This window comes from Delphinapterus leucas, chromosome 8, assembly GCF_059928025.1.
Source record: "Delphinapterus leucas isolate spDelLeu-1000000601 "Yukka" chromosome 8, BTC_Dleu_Yukka2, whole genome shotgun sequence".
Lineage (NCBI taxonomy): Eukaryota > Metazoa > Chordata > Mammalia > Artiodactyla > Monodontidae > Delphinapterus > Delphinapterus leucas.
In genome coordinates, this window is record NC_143136.1 from 107915007 (window position 1) to 107932192 (window position 17186).

At 53.6% G+C, this 17186-nt stretch overlaps 1 protein-coding gene across 1 annotated transcript in view; it reads left to right on the forward strand.

Moving 5' to 3' along the window:
* The window catches only part of MYO7B (myosin VIIB), a 77980-nt gene that overhangs the window by 17249 nt on the left and 43545 nt on the right, over positions 1–17186 (forward strand). Inside the window, exons 7-13 of the mRNA XM_089915928.1 lie at positions 761–874; positions 3003–3156; positions 5597–5673; positions 6755–6874; positions 7174–7316; positions 11240–11450; positions 12077–12212. Of these exons, the coding sequence (XP_089772054.1) occupies positions 761–874; positions 3003–3156; positions 5597–5673; positions 6755–6874; positions 7174–7316; positions 11240–11450; positions 12077–12212 (955 nt within the window). The remainder of the gene's footprint in view (positions 1–760; positions 875–3002; positions 3157–5596; positions 5674–6754; positions 6875–7173; positions 7317–11239; positions 11451–12076; positions 12213–17186) is intronic.

Below are 17186 nucleotides of genomic sequence, written 5' to 3' on the forward strand. Positions count from 1 at the left end.
CATTTGAGGAGTGGCAAGTTGGGGCAGAAAGAAACTCACCCTTTAACACTCTATACTTGGAACTGTTTGAATTTCACAACGGGGATGTGAAATAAAGTTTAAAAATAATGTTTAGGGCTTCCCTGGTGGCACAGTGGTTGAGAGTCCACCTGCCGATGCAGGGGACACGGGTTTGTGCCCCGGTCCGGGAAGATCCCACATGCCGCGGAGCGGCTGGGCCCGTGAGCCATGGCCGCTGAGCCTGCGCGTCCGGAGTCTGTGCTCTGCAATGGGAGAGGCCACAGCAGTGAGGCCCGCGTACCGCAAAAAAAAATAAATAATAATAATAATAATGTTTAAAAATGCAGAGGCCCAGCTAGGTAAACCTGTGGATGCCAGGTCCTGTGGGTCACAAGGTGAATAGGAAGGCTTCACCGTAGACTGTAAAGAGTCCGGGGTTCTGAGTCAGAGGGCCCGGGTCTGAATCTGGACTCACTGCCTCACCTGTGACTCCGGGCTGCAAGGAGCGGTCAGGATGCAGGGAAGCCCCGGGGAGTGACGAGTTCCAAGGGCAAGGTGGCCTTTCCGCGCAGAACAGTCAGGATGAGCTGGCCTTGGAGGAGGACAGCGACCAGGCATGGCCATCCCTCGGGTCAATGCCGGAGCGCTACCCGCTGAGGAAGAAGGAAGCTGGGACAGGGGTGGGGGCAGGAGACAGTCCTGAGGCCCCGCAGCCTCAGGCGAGATGCTTACAAGCTCCCTGGAACTCCCTCCCCACTAGGCCCCAGAGGAGCGGAACTACCACATCTTCTACTGCATGCTCATGGGCATGAGCGCAGAGGAGAAGGACCTGCTGTGCCTGGGTGCGCCCTCCGAGTACCACTACCTGACCATGGTGAGGCCCGCTCTGCGCCTCCCCTCCTCCCGCCTCCCCTTCCCACCCTGCCCCCGCCCTGCCCCGCCTCTCCCTGCCCCTCCTCTCCCTTCCCCTTGCCCCTCCCCTTCCTACCCCTTCCCTCCTCTCCTGCCCCTCCTCTCCCCGCCCCTCCTCTCCCTTCCCTTCCCCCCTCCCCTTCCTACCCCTTCCCTCCTCTCCTGCCCCTCCTCTCCCCGCCCCTCCTCTCCCCGCCCCTCCTCTCCCTTCCCTTCCCCCCTCCCCTTCCTACCCCTTCCCTCCTCTCCTGCCCCTCCTCTCCCCTCCCTGCCTCTCCCTTCCCCTCCCCCCTCCCCTTCCTGCCCCTTCCCTCCTCTCCCTGCCTCTCCTCTCCCTCCCCACCTCTCCCTTCCCTTCCTCTCCCCACCCCGCCTCTCAATAACAATGAGGAAGACAGAAGAAGGGCCGGCTCCTGCTCAACGCTTGGTTTACAGCCTCATAAAAGCCCAAACTGTGGTCGGGCCCCTGGGCAGGGACTGAGGACTCCCCTTTTCCATTCTCCACTCCAGCCTTCCTGTGTTTGGCATCCACTTTACGGCCATCAGAGGCTTACCCTTGTCCGTGTGCTTCCTTGTTTCCTACTGAACCCATGGTCCCGCCCCACAAGCCTCAACTTTCTTTGGTACCTATGGACAGAAGGCTCTGAAACCCTCGTTTCATTCCACTCACCGTCCTCGTAGGTGCCACTAGAACTTGAGCTCCAGGAGAGCAGGGGCCTTGCTCGCTGCGTCCCCATGCACGAACAGTGTAGCACAAGCAGCCATCAGGCTCACCTTGCTGCTGAGGGAATGAATGAAACCCACGTCTTGACCCTGTGTCCTGCCTAAGCCCTCTCTCCTGGGTCTCTGCCTGGAGACCTTCATCATCTCTTGCCTAGACCATGGTGCTAGCTTCCTCCTGGGTCCCCCCTCTCTCCAGACTTGACCCCAATCTATCATCCAGCCCGAGACCTCCCACAGAGCAAGTCTGACAGACCACGTCTCTCATTACAGCTCTTCAGGGGCTCCTTGTGTCTCCTTGGCAAGGTTTCCAAGTCCCTCCAGATCCCACCATCCACCAACCTCTCCCCCTCAACGGTGACGCCAGGCTCCTTGCAGTTTCCACCCGTGCCTCCCACCTCACTGCCCAGTTCTGGCCGTTTCTCCCCTGTGCTGCTGTGAAGCTCAGCCTGAGGGACCACTCAGATGCCTCCTCCAGGAAGCCTTTCCCCAGCTCCCAGGAGGCCGCCCCAGCCCCCTTTGGTCTCAGCGCCTGTAACAGCCTATGACCCTGCCATTCTCTTTGTGCCTCTCCTCCTGGATGCAACAGCACCCAGGGCAGGGCCTGGTCTCTCCATTTCTGAATTCCCAACAAATAGCCCAGGGGATGGCACACAGTGAGCCTTGGAAAGTGTTTGTTAAAGGAATGAACCCGTGATGTTCCCGCCCCCCACCACCACCAGAGGGTGAGGCAGGCGTTACCATGGATGGCTGACAAATAGAGGCTCAGAGAAGCCTAATGACTTGGCCGTGGCCACACAACTGTCAAGCTACCATAGCACGCTGCGTCTGTGTCACCACCGTTCCGCCTCTGTGTATTTTCTTTTTCTCTTTTAAAAATATTTATGTATTTATTTATTTTTGGCTGATTTGGGTCTTTGTTGCTGTGTGCGGGCTTTCTCTAGTTGTGGCGAGCGGGGGCTACTCTTCATTGCGGTGCGCGGGCTTCTCATTGTGGTGGCTTCTCTTGTTGCAGAGCACAGGCTCTAGGCGCGCGGGCTTCAGTAGTTATGGCACGCAAGCTCAGTAGTCGTGGCACACGGGCTTAGCTGCTCTGCGGCATGTGGGATCTTCCCCGACCAGGGCGCGAACCCATGTACCCCTGCATTGGCAGGCGGATTCTTAACCACTGCGCCACCAGGGAAGCCCTTCTGTGTATTTTTTGAGCTTGGGCCTCCAGGTGGCCCCTTGGGATCCACCCAGAGCCAGTGCAGTATCACTTACCAGGGCCCTTTGGCTGAATCCCTGATGCATCCCTGCCTTGCTGGCCCTACAGTGGAGGAGGTAGGGTGTGGGGTGGCCTCAGAAACCTGATGGGCCCGATCTTGCAGGGGAACTGTACCTCTTGTGAGGGGCTCAATGACGCCAAGGACTATGCCCAGGTCCGCTCAGCCATGAAGATCCTCATGTTCTCCGACTCCGAGAACTGGGACCTCAGCAAGCTGCTGGCCGCCATTCTCCACCTGGGGAATGTGGAGTTCATGGGTAATGCTGTTTCCACCCAGAGTACACCCCCTGGGGAGGAAGAATGGGGAGACTGGGACAGAGGAGGAAAAAAATCCCTGCGGGTCCTCACGCAAAGGACCCACCCAAGTCACGGCATCTTGGAAAAGTACATTGAAAAGTTTAGCTATGATTTTGGAGGCCTTGTGGGGTTAGGGGGAAGATGCCAAAGCTTAGGGCCCTCCAAAGGTGAAGACTCTGATCAATCACCCCCCACTTTGGGCTGGGAACCCAAAGGGTGAACCAGAGTAAGCAAAGCCGTGCGTGAACTTACAAACCAGCTTGTAGGCATCCAGTTGGTCTACGGATTAAGGTGTCCTGGCTTGTTAGTGCCTCCAAGCGCCTGAGTGACAGAGTTGCTGACAATCCTCTGTGGAAGAAAATAGCATCAACCTAGATCACAAATTATTCCTTTAAACCGTTTCAAACACAACATCCAGCGTGCCTCCAAAAATAAACAAGAACAAGGAAATGAGATACCATGAGCAAGAATCAGCAGACACGATAGACAATAGAAACAGAGCCACATAGATTTCAGAGGTTGGAATTACTGAGCACAGACCACGAAGCAGCTATGCTTGCTTTGTTCAAGAAAAAACCAAGCTTGAAAATTTAGACAGGGAACTGGAAACTATACAAAAGTGACATTACAGATTTTAAAAGGAACCACATAGAAATTCTAAAGTAAAAAAAAAAAAAAAAACAAAAAAACCCAAAATGAACTCAATGGATGAGTTTAACGGCCAGGTTTTTTTAAATATATAGTTTTTAAATTATTTATTTATTTATTTTTGGCTGCATTGGGTCTTCATTGTGGTGCGCGGGCTTCTCACTGCGGTGGCTTCTCTTGTTGCAGAGCACAGGCTCTAGGCACGCAGGCTTCAGTAGTTGTGGCACGTGGGCTCAGTAGCTGTGGCGCACGGGCTTAGTTGCTCCACAGCATGTGGGATCTTCCCAGGCCAGGGCTCGAACCTGTGTCCCCTGCATTGGCAGGTGGATTCTTAACCACTGCACCACCAGGGAAGTCCCTAACGGCCAGTTTTATAATGTGAAAAAGGAGGAAATGTCAGAAGAAACTGTGTGTACAGCATGGAGAGATAAAAAGATGGAAAATATAAAAGAGAGAGTAGGAGACCTAAAAGATACAGTGAGAAGATGTAGTATACATTTGATTCGAGTTCTAAAGGAAAAGAGAAGGATGGGGCATACACAACATTTGAAGAGATTATGGCTGGCTTTAGATCTAATGAAAGACACCAATTCATAGAGCAGTGAGGAAAAGATGGACTTTTCAATAAACTGTTCTAGAGTGATTGGGTATTCATATAGAAAACATGAACTTGAACCACTGTCTCACAGGATATGAGGAAATCTACTCCAGGCAAGTTGTAGCTAGGTGACCATGTAATGAACCAGACGTGGGTGCTGACAAGCAGGGGGCTTCAGGTCATGGAAGAGAATCAAATGTGATATTGAAGAAATGAAGCCAAGTGAAAGAATACAGACAATTATAGATCATACTTACACAAAATTTAAAAACAGGTAAAATTAAATGCTACAAAGGAATGCAGGTAGTTAGATGACACACAGGTAAACAGGTAAAATTAAACGCTGCTTAGGGATTCATATGTAGGTAGTAAAAAGATAAAGAGAAAATAGGGAACTGGTTTCCATGGAGGTCAGGAGAATACTGCCTCTTGTGCAGGAACTGGTCTGAGCAGGAAAGGATGTAGGAGGCTCCGGGTGTTAGCGAGGCTCTGGGTTTTGGCTTCAGTGGTCGTTACACAATGTTGACTTAATAATTATCCATTATAACATGCCCTTGGATTTTATGCATTTAAAAAAATCTGTATGCTTTATTTTACAATTTTTTAAAGTTTAAAAGAGAAAAAAAAATACAGAAACAGCATTCCTTCCTCCCCCCAGCTCAGCAGCCCTAAGGTGGAGGGACCCAAAGGGGGGGGACTTGAACTAGGAGGTGGGTCAGGAGATTTGCAACAGAGCTGGCCCCGGCTTCCAACCACTCCTCCTCTCAGCTCCGTGCTTGTTTGACCAAACGAATGAACACGCCTAGGTTTCTATGGACAGCAGAGTGGATGGAAGGGGACTGATGGCTGATTTTCTCCCTCAGTAGACCCCACATGCCCCACCAGCACCTTCTCCCTCCAATAACTTCAAACTCCCCTTTGCATCAGGGTCCCGATCTCAGCGGAAGGGGACATACCCTGTTAACAGTAGTTACAGCTAAGGTGTTGATAGGTCCCCAGGGAGGCCTCGGCTCTCAGAGGGGTTACTGGGAGAGGCAGTGCTTCCCTCCTGGGGACGGTTGTCTCTAAGTGTGGATCTGGGACTGCCTTCCTGAGGCCTCTGTCCCATCACTTCAGGCCAATTTGCCTCTCAGGGTCATTGCTTCTCTCTGCAGCTACGGCCTTCGAGAACCTGGACTCCTCTGATGTGATGGAGACGCCCGCCTTTCCCACCGTGATGAAGTTACTGGAGGTGACTGGGCTGTTATGTCCGCCAGCTTCCATTTTCGTGAGGAGCCCCGGGGGTCTGGGCTGACAGCCTTCCCAGGCTCTAGTTCCTTCCTCCTACCCCTCTCCCAGGCTCTCCGCTCACACCCCGAGCTCCCTGGTGGAGCGTTGCAGGCCCTGGGGGTGGGAATCAGGGTGGGGCCGTGGAGCTAACCATTAACCAAGTCCCGGAAATGATCAGTTTGACTTGAACGTGTGTTTCTTCCCTTTTCCCTGACCCTCCTGCTCTTCTGTGGCCTTTACTCAACTTTCCACCCCACCCAGACCCCAGGCTCTGCCCACTCACACAATCTGATGTCCTTACATCAAAAGGTCCCTGCCCCGTGTCCTGGTCCCCGGGGCTTCTCCATGAGTTGTGCTATTCTGGGCCGGTGGAATGTGCTCAGACCATTCACCCTACAGGTTATTAAGGAGACCAAATACAGCGTTGACTTGGAGGATGAGCGATGGGGCATTGTAATGTCCTCCACATCACACCCCGCTGGCGGGTCCAGTGGAAAATTAATAGAATCAGAAGGGGTGGGGGAAGCAATCACATTAGGTGGGCGTGTTTTGCTGCTAATGTTCTTCATGTGGTTCAAGGTTCTCAGAAACCTTCCATTTTTGCTGGTTCAGTCTTCCCCGCATGGTGGGAGGGACTCTATCCAGACTCGTCTTCCTCCCTTGGGTCTTCAGCCTCCAGGCAGGAGTGACGTCAGCTGGGGCGTATCCAGATGTCAATGGCCAGGCCTCAGAGCCCTTCCTTCCCACTGTTTCCCAGGGTCCACCCAATGGTGGACCCAGCTGCAGGAGACCAGCACAGGACTGGTCAACCAAGCAGCCAGCATGCTCGGGGCCCACCCAGCTTATGCATCCTTCCCCAACACTGATACCCCAGTGCTCAGACTGACCCTGGACCGGGCCCTGCCCAGCATCCCGACTCTGGCCCTAGTCACAGGCATCTCCTACCCTCAGGCCTTGGGCATAGGGTATTTTGTCATGAGACAAGGTGTTGGCGCCAGGCCCTGCTCAGTCAGCTGTGATGCCAGCCCCCACCCGCCTTCCAGGTGAAGGACCAGGCACTCCGAGACTGTCTGATCAAACACTCCATCACCATCCGTGGGGAGTTTGTCACCAGGCCCCTGAACATCGCGCAGGCTGCAGACCGGAGGGATGCCTTCGTCAAGGTGCAGAGCTGCGGGAAAAGGGGCCCGCATGTCAATCTGTTGAGCATGGCTCCTTGCCTTGTGGGTGGACAGCAGGAAAGGGCAGAGATAGCTGGGCAAGTCCCAACTCTGCCGGTCACCTGCCTGGTGACCGTGGGCTGCCTAGTCTCTCCAGGGTGGTTTCTTACCTTAAAGTAGGGATGATCTCCTTGAGTAGGTCCATGAGATCCAGTGTGCCTGCAGCCTTTCCAGGTGAACTGGAAAGGGCAGCCTTCCTCTTGTACATCATAGCCTGTGGGCTGTGCCCCATGTCTCCACAGGGCATCTATGGGCACCTCTTCCTGTGGATTCTTAAGAAAATCAATGCCGCAATTTTCACCCCACCTGCCCAGGACCCCAAAATCGTGCGAAGGACCATCGGCCTCCTGGACATATTTGGTTTTGAAAATTTCCAGAAAAATAGGTATGGAGATCAGTGCACCTGCTTTTGGAAAATGGAAGATAAGCTTAGCTCTTCTCTGAGCCAGCTGGAGGGTAGCCATTCCTCCCCCTCTGGGCTAGGAGCAGGACCTCTCACCTCCGCTCACAGACACCAGGGTGAGTCCCTCAGCAAGACTATGGCTTTCCTCAGTGAGGTGGTCCGTGCGCATCCCCTGGCATCCACAACATGTCTAGAAAAAGCCACATAACTAAAACCATCCCTGAGAGTCAGGCTAAAAGCACCTCAGAATTCACCACCCCCCTTGAGCCATCCACTCTCCTCATGAACTAGAGTGAATCATCACATGTGGTTAGGGTGAAAATGGAAATCAATAACACTGATGCAACTGCATCTAGGTGGGATATCATACTAGGTAATGGGGTTTGTGGCCCATCACCGACTCTTCAGTTTGGCAGGGGTAAGGTGAGGCAGAACACTTCTGATCCAGTGTCCCAGTCTGGAGGCTGAAGATCTGGAGGCAGGAGGCAGTTCAGAGAAGTAATTCCCAGCTGAGACTGTGATGAAGGCTGGGGGTGGGGGTAGAGAGGGGTGGTGAGGGGAGCCAGGCAGTGGGGCCAGATGAGGACAGGTGTTGCTCTGGGGCATTATCCGGGGGCTGGAGGACGAGGAAATGAGGACTGGGAACAAGCAAGCAGGAAGCGTCCTACATGCGTGACCTAGCTTACCCAGGTGAGCCTGGTTCATTTAAAGGGATGGGCTGGATGGAGCCTAGAGTTGGTCCTATTACCGAACTGAATTCAGGTCTGCTCACCCAGTGTGCAGCAAAGCCAATGTACTGACACTGGGCTATAGTGAAGGAAAACACAGCGTTTATTGCAGGGTCAGGCAAGGAGAGTGGGCAGCTCATGCTCAAAACACAAACTCCTTGATGACTTTCAGGGAAAGTTTTTTAAAGGCAACTTTAGGGGTGAGGATCACAGGGTATGTGGTCAGCTTGTGGACTTTCTTCTGATTGGTTGGTGGTGAGGTAATGGGGTGAAGTTTCAGGTAGCTTAATCATCAACCTTCTGGTTCCAACCAGTCTGGGGTCTACATACTTTGGTCAGCGTGTAGTCACCATCCTCCACCTGGGCAGGGGTCTTAGTTTCTGTAGAAGAACTCAAAGAGATGCATCAGATTGTTATGTGTACCCCTTGAGGAAGAACTAGGACTCTGTTTTATCATTGCATTATTGTTTCTTGACTGCATTTCCTCACTTCCCTAATTAGTAACTGCTTGAGTCTGCTCTTTGGAACTCAGGGATGGCCTAGGAGACTAAAGCCTTTCTCTACAAACAAGAAACGGGGGACGCAGAGGGGCTTTTGTACCCAGGAGGGTCCCTCAGGGTCCTGCTTGGTTTCAGTTCCAAGTGGAGGCCTCTGGGCACTATTAGAGGAGCCAAGGGGCTGTCCTGACCTTGGCATGTCCCTGCCTGAGGCCCTACCTCCAGCTGAGGTCTGAGAAGGTCCCTTTGTTGCAGGAAGGGGGACCGCTTCCAGGGCCCAAGAGTGGGCCCTTGTCTAACACTTGGAAATGAATTGTCCAAGGAGACACATGTGCTGACAAAGAAAGAGACTTTATTGGGAAGAGGTGCCCGGGTGGAGAGCAGGAGGCTAAGGGAACCCAGGAGAACTGCTCTGCCACATGGCTCGCAGTCTCAGGTTTTATGGTGATGGGGTTAGTTTCCGGGTTGTCTCTGGCCAATCACTCTGACTCAGGGTCCTTCCTGGTGGCGCACACATCGCTCAGCCAAGATGGATTCCAGCGAGAAGGATTCTGGGAGGTTGGTAGGACATATGGACTGGTGTCTCCTCTGTCTTTTGACCTTTCCCGAATTCTTCCGGTTGGTGGTAGCTTGTTAGTTCCACATTCCTTACCAGGACCTCCTGTTTAAGATAGCTCATGCAAGTGGTTACTATCGGGCCTGGCCAGGGCAGGCAGTTTTGGTCAGTGGTTTCCCTATCAACTTGGCCAGGATTGTCAAGATACAAGCCATTCCGAGTGCAAGCACATGGGGGTGACAGCCTCCCAGGACCAGCTCTCTGCAGGCAGGTGGGATGGGGTAGGGCTGGCAGAACTCAGCCCAACGCGATGCAAACTCTAAGTAAACTAAAAAGTGATTCTGATCATTGGTTTCTGGCCCTGAGAGGGGCCGTTGAGCAGAGCAAGCACACTTTTGGACCCTGTGGAGGTGGATGAGTAGTTGGTTGTAGGGGATCTGGGCCACGAGCTGGGTTTGCGACAGGGCTGCAGTCCGGGGGCCACATGGAGGAGCAGGGCCATGTCACTCGCAGCACCCAGTCACTGGCCCGACCGGGGTTCACCGAGCGCTCTTGTCGACTGAAAAAAAGTGCACAACCTCAAAGTTGAGAGTCATGTTTTATTCAGTGGACATTCTTAGGACTTGAAGCCCAGGAGACAGCATCTCAAATAACTCTGAGAAAACTGCTCCGAGGAGGTGAGGGGGGTCCCAAGGCATATAAAAGTTTTGCAACAAAAGGCAGGTAGTTGGAACATCAAAAGATTATTGTTAATTAAAGAAAATCGGACATCCCAAGTTAAGGCATTTAGTGCTTTTCTATGTATGGGAAGATGCAAGAGTCTGGGCTCGCTGAAATCATTCCTTTGATACGCACCTCAGCTCTCTGGGGCCAGGATCCTGTGCTTTCCCATCCTGAGTCTCCTCCGGGTGCATCGTTGCGGGTGGCTGCAGTCTGATGACTGCTAGATGGTGGTCATTCCTTGTCTCCATCCTGAGTTCCCTCAGGGCTCGTAGCTGTGACACCCTTTGTTTACTGATATGACAGGCAGCATTCTTAGTCCATACTCTGCAGGCAGTGTGTTAACTCTCTTGGGTTAACAGACCTTGAACAACGAGTCCCGGGTACCATGCGGCTTTGCATAAATGGGCAACCCATCCTGAAAAAGAAATGCCTAAGTGAGACCCAGAGGGTGAGCAGACCAAGCAGGTCAGAGGAAGGAGGGGAGGGGCTCACACGTGTGAAGAAGACTCAGAGGTAAGGAGGGGCCAGGTGCCTTCCCAGCACTGTGAGAAGTCCAGGGTGCCCCTCAGCCACTCCCTGGCAGAGACGGGCAGGCTTTCTACTGTGTCACTGTCTGTCTGGATCCCAACAACAATGGGCGCCCGGGTCCACAAGGATTCCAAGCAGGGGGAGAGCGGGATCGGATGTGCTCCCTCTGGTGGCTGTGGAGAGTGACTGGGGGGGGTGAGGCTGGAGGCAGGGAGAGCCATGAGGACGCTGTCACTGTGCTCCAGGTGAGGAAGAAGGGTGGCCTGGATTAAGGTAGCAGCAGTGGCGGTGAAAAGAAGTAAACAGGTCTGTGTTGGGGGAAGCGTGGACCAGACTTTGGCAACTGATTGGAACTGGGGAGGAGGGAGAGAGGGGTGTCAGGCATGATGGGCTGGTTTCTGACCCGAGCTAGGGGCGGTAAGTGGCGGACCCATTTCCCAAGGTGGGGAACCCGGGAGGGAGAACAGGTTGGGAGGATTGGGGTGGGGGTAGGGAGTGTGTCTGGTTGATGCAAAGGAGCCCAGCCAGAAGCTCATCTTAATACCAAAGCCACTTGCCCATGGATGCTTGGGTGGCTACAGGACACTTGGTCCCCCAGGGATTGTCTCCGTGTCAGGATAGGCAGGCCTGGCAGAGGACCGCAGGGGACCGGAGGGAGACAAAGGCAGGGGCTTGATGATACACAAGCCCCCTCATTTCTCTGAGTCTGTTTGCTGTGGGGTGGAGGAGGTGATGGAGGCAGAGGTAGAAGAAGAGGGAGGCTGTGTGTCAGCGTGTGCATGTGTTTGGGGCTTTGCAGCTGTGTGCCAGTGGCCAGCTGCAGCAGCGATCGAGCCAACCCTTTCCCGCCCGGGGGTGGCCCTGTCCCCACAGCTTCGAGCAGCTCTGCATCAACCTGGCTAACGAGCACCTGCAGCAGCTCTTCGTGCAGCACGTGTTCACCATGGAGCAGGAAGAATACCGCACCGAGTGCATCCCCTGGGACTATATCCACTACAACGACAACCTGCCCACGCTGGACCTGCTGGCCCTCAAGCCCTTGAGCATCATCTCCCTCCTGGACGAAGAAAGCCGCTTCCCACAGGTGCGCCCCTGGGCCCGCCGCCCCTCGGGTGGAGACCCCACACGTGGGAAACTCCAGGGCTGCTGGAACCTCTGCCGGGAGTTAGCAGACAAGCCCCAGCCTTCCAGCCTTCCTCTCCTTCAAGGCCTGCCTCCTGCAGGGAGGCACCGGACTCTACCCTCACTCCCGCTCCCCAGAATGCATTATTTAGATTCAAGAACACACCCCAAGAGGGGGCTTGTTCAGCCTTGTAGGTCAAGGGCTGCAGAGGGTTCAAGACAAGGAAACACTTTCATTCTCACTTTGGGGGACTCTGCCTGTCCTTGGGGAGATGGATTCTCAAAGGTAGTCAGGAAGAGCTGTGACCCACAGAAGGGAGAAGCTCTGGTCCCTGGGCAGTTGTAGGGAAGGGTAGAGCAGGAAGCTGGCCGTGGGGATCGCCCGACCCAGTCCCTACTCCCGCCTCTGTCCTCATTCACCACAACAAGCTGTCGCCACCTGGGCGTCCGTTTGCTGTCTGTAGAAAGGCCCTCAGTCATTCAGTTGTTTTGCCCCCTTGAGGGAGCCCTGAGACCTGGGAGTGTGCCAGCTGACCTCCCAGTGGCTGGACTCTGGGACCTCGGCCCATAGGGTGTCCATTCTTCCAGGGGACAGACACCACCTTGCTACAAAAACTGAAGAACATCCATGCCAACAACAAGGTCTTCCTGCAGCCCAAGAACATCCACGATTCCCGATTTGGCATCGCCCACTTTGCCGGCGAGGTGTACTACCAGGCAGAAGGTGGGTGCAGCTCCTCTCCACAGCCCCTTTCTTCTAAATCCCGAGCACTCCAGGGAGGCCAAGGAAAGAAGGCTGAGGGGACTAGGTCATTTTGCAGAACCAGCAATGGGACAGAGGGAATGGAATGGACCAGGCGTGTTGGTTTGTGTTTTGTTTTGTGGGTAATAGTTCTATTGAGAGATAATTCACATACCGTAGAATTCAGCCATTTGAAGTCTACAACCCAATGGTTTTTAGTATGTTCACAGAATTATGCAGCTGTTGCCACAATTTTTAAACTTTTCCATCACCCCAAAAGAAACTCCCATTAGCGGTCATTCCTCATTTCACCCCAGCCCCAGGCAACCACTGATTTCTGTCTCTATGGATTTGCCTGTTTTGGACATTTCACATAAATGGAATCGTACACCATGTGGCCTTTGTGACTGGCTTCTTTCACTTGTCATAATGTTTTCACGGTTCTTCCACGTTGTAGCATGTGTCCGTACGTGTGCAAATATTTTCTCCTATTCTGTGGGATATCTTTTCACCCTCTTGGTAGTGAAAGTGTATATGCTGAGATAAGGTCAGGCATGGTTTTGATTGGAGAAATAAAGGCCTGGGGTGGTCAACCTGCTGATGTGCTTAGAAAAATGGGAAAGGCGGCCAGAGAGTGCTGTGGTCAGGAAAACGAGGCAGACGGTCATAGTGTCACTGTGGGACTCGTATGGAGAAATGAGGAGCTGCTCTGATCTGTTTAAATGGAAACCTGGAGTCAGGGATGCTCCAAGCACTTTTCAGGTGGAGGGACAAGGCAGCAGGAGGGGCTGATGTTTTTACATAGAGGAGGGGCAGTGTTAGGAGGTCAGGGGATTATTTCTGTTGGAAAAATGAGGAGGTGAGGCTGCTCCTTCGTAGTTCCCACCAGATCCTGGCTTTGGGGCTCTTCTGAAAGGGAGAGACCAGAGCCAGTGGGACCCCAGAATCCCAGAATACAAAGACACTGAGCGCATCAACCTCCATGGGCTACTCAAGGCCAAGTTTTAGTTTTTGAAGTGACCTGAAACTTTCATGTGTGCTAAGATTAAGGTAGCTTCTTTCTGAGTGCAAAATTTTATTCATGCTCTTTAAAGATAGGCCTGCTGGGTTTTCTTTTGGTGCCCTGCTGTGCTGACAACTTAAGCCCCATTTACTCTGTCTTTTGAGGGACTGAGCCCAGGGGTGCCTTGACCCTCCCCCGACTCTGAGAACACCTGGGGCTGGGAGGCTTTGCCTAAGCCTGGAGAGACACAGGGTGCCACCAAGTGTCTGCCCGGCCCCACCTGCAGAAAGCAGCCTCCTGGCACACAGTTGGGAGAGGGGCTTAGGTGGCCTTGGAGCCTCGCCTAGGCTCTCACCACTCCCAGCTTGGTGAGGGCCGCATGGCCCCAGCTCCCGATCCAGTCCCCTCCTCTCACAGCACCAGCTGGCAGAGGGGGAACCAGGCTTCCTTCTTCCACCCCTGATGTGGCCTCCCTGCACCCCACACCAGGTTTGTGGGTTTTTCTCTTTTTTTTGGTGTGCATACAATTCAATTATAGTTTTGTTAAATTAACCGTTAAATGGCAGAGATACACAGATGAGCTTTATAGTATTTTTGGGGTTTTTTGTTTGTTTGCTTCTTTTTTTTTTAATAAATTTATTTATTTGTGGCTGTGTTGGGTCTTCGTTGCTGCACGCGGGCTTTCTCAAGTTGTGGCGAGCGGGGGCTACTCTTCGTTGCGGAGCGTGGGCTTCTCATTGCAGTGGCTTCTCTTGTTGCGGAGCACGGGCTCTAGCTTGCAGGCTTCAGTAGTTGTGGCACGCGGGCTCAGTAGTTGTGGCTCAGGGCCTCTAGAGCGCAGGCTCTGTAGTTGTGGTGCATGGGCTTAGTTGCTACACGGCATGTGGGATCTTCCCGGACCAGGTCTTAAACCCGTGTCCCCAGCATTGGCAGGAGGATTCTTATCCACTGCACCACCAGGGAAGTCCTATGGTATTTTTGTAGTTCCTTAGTACCACTTAGTACTTCAATATTGTATCAGCTTCTGATATCCTGTAAATGTGAATTAGAGGGAATAAGAAAAGTCTTTCATCAGTTATCACTTTTAAATTCTGAACAAAATAGAGACCACACACTACTCAAATGCCTAAGAATTTAAGAATGCATCCCACTAAAATGTGGGGTGACTCAAGGCGTGAGGACAAGTCAGGGTCGGACCCTTGCTGGACGAATCCCTCAGCGGGCCCCGGGTCCTCATCTAGCCTGGCTTCGAGAAGCAGCCTCTTCCAGTGCCTTCTCCCTGCGATTCTGTGCCCTGCCTCAGGTGGTCCACTCTCTCCCATGGCAGCAGGGGAGGGATGCTGTCTGCTCACCCCCAGACCCACACCTCTGTTCGTTGGCCAGCGCTGCCATAGCAAATTTCCACAAATACGTACAGAAATGTATTTTCTCACAGTTCTGGAGGCCAGGGGTCCAAGACAAAGATGTCGGCAGGACTGGTTCCTTCTGATGTCTCTCTTCTGGCATCTTTATTGTCTCTGGGTCCTAATCTCTTCTTCCTCTTCTTTTTTATTTTAATAAATTTATTTTTATTTTTGGCCGTGTGGGGTCTTCATTGCTGCACGCGGGCTTTCTCTAGTTGCGGCGAGCAGGAACTGCTCTTCATTGCGGCGCGTGGGCTTCTCATTGCTGTGGCTTCTCGTTGCGAAACACGGGCTCTCCACGCACAGTCTTCAGTAGTTGTGGCGCACAGGCTCAGTAGTTGTGGCACAAGGGCTTAGTTGCTCTGCCGCATTTGGGATCTTCCCAGCCCAGGGCTTGAACCCGTGTCCCCTGCATTGGCAGGCGGATTCTTAACCACTGCGCCACCAGGGAAGTCCCTTATCTCCTCTTCTTATACGACACCAGGCAGACTGGATTAGGGCCCACTCTAACAGCCTCATTTTATCTTAATTATCTCTTTAAAGGCCCTTCTCTCCACATATAGTCACATTCTGAGGTACTGGAGGTTAGGGCTTCAACATATGGATTTTGGGGGCAAACAGCTCAGCCCATACATTGCCCTCCCTGATTTCTGGAGGCTCAGTCCTTAGGCTGGAGGGCCCCTTGGCCCTAGAAAGTCCTTCCAAGGCCCCAGAGCAGGGCTTGTAGAGGGGCCCTGGGGTTCCCAGGCCCTCAGGGTCTCCTTAGTGAGTGACAGACATGCTTCGTTCTTAAACCTACTCTGTCCAAGCACACACATATGCTGACACGCATGTGCACACAACGCCCATGGGCACACATTCATTTCCAAGACCAGTGCAGTTTAAACTTATGATGAAGAGGGAAATACGTCTCAGGACCTCACAATCAGCAAGTCACCCCCCCCCCATCCTTGAAGCCAGGAAGCCAAATTGTGTTTAATTTCTTTCGTTTCCCCGTTTTGGGCTTCCAGGAAGAGCAAAGCAGCTACTGCCCCCACGCTGGTTCCGCAGGGGCGTTTTGAAGTGGCCGCTCCTGCACAGACCGGCGAGCTGGGAAGGGTGGGCCTCCAGGTGGGAGTGCCCAGGTCTTCCTCTCCAGACTGCAAGCTGCCTGGATGTGGCCAGGTTGCCAGATTTTCAGGGATTATGAGGGGTGGGGAGGTTTCTGTACTTTCTCCTTTTCCTTCTCTTCTTCTTTTGGCTCCTTTATGTAAACACGCAGTTGCCTCGATCACACTTGCCCAGGGTCCCCAGAAATTCAGAGCCCTGAGGAGAGCCTGCAGGAACTGCCCTCGGGGAGGTCTAAACTGCACATGGAATGGACACTCCGTCTGCTGTGCTGTTAGTGGGTTCCTGGGTGTATGTGGCAATGACAGCGGTGGCTGGGATTGCTGGGATGTTGAGGGGCATGGACTCGGTCTTGCCCGTGGTCCACCCAGGGAGCCGTGGCTGGCGGAGCAGATGCGAAGTCCTCAGGCCACCCCTGAGCCAGGTGACAGGGCGGAAGGGAGCCCCAAGGAGGGCCCCTCGCCCCACTTGTGGGACAAGAGAGCCTCCTGGAGTACAGGACACTTGAGCTGGCCTGAAGCAAAAACCAGAGTTGGCCTGGGTGGGATGGGAGGGTAGAGGGCCCCAGAGAGCTCGTGGAGGCTGCAGGCCCCCCTGGAAGAGATGAAACCCCCTGGGGTGGGACACAGGGCCTGGGGGAGAGATGAGGTCTCCGTGGGGTGGGGTGCAGGCCCCAGGGGAGAGAGGAGGGAGAAGGCAGGCACTGGCAGCAGAGAAGAAGAGGAAAGGTAAGAGGGGTGACGGGCGATGTGCCCTCTCAGGAAGGTCCCTGGGGGCAGAGGGGCCAGGCAGGCAGGGAGGGGCAGGGGGCGGGCAGGCTAATCAGGCGGAAGGACTGGTGGCGGCTTGGATGGGGGCGGCAGTGGGGATGGGGGCTAGTGCCGGCCGCGGGATGTGGCTGTGGCCGTGACACCGGCCGGCGCCAGTCCCCGGTGATGGAGGCAGGTCTGGAGGGGTGGCCTGCGGGACTCCTGTCGCACCGCGCCCGAGCTGGGTGGGGGACTCTGCTTCCCTGTGTAGAGAAATAACTGAGGACATGGAAGGAGACGTGCCCCATGAGTCCCCCCGGCAAGCTGGGTGGGTGCGTGCGAAAAAGCCAGAACTGCAAGCAGTCCTGAGTGCTTTGGGCGCTGATCCATGAAATGTCCTCAGTATAATCAGAATAATGGGAACACAGGGAAATGTCCTTGTGCTCCTTTTGCGTTCAAGGACGAAGCATGACACGTTCTTAAGAAAGCCCACCGTTTATTGTATAATCAGTAAAAGCATATCTGGCTGCTTTAGTGTTTCTGGAATGTTGAGAAAACAAGTCTTAAGATGTAAACATAGATAATGCTTAAATAAAAGTCACCACAGCAGGACGAGACGGCGCTGTATCGCCTGAGAGAGCAGCAGCCCCCTACTGTTGTGTCTCTGCACAATTCATCTCGTGTGGTGAGCTTA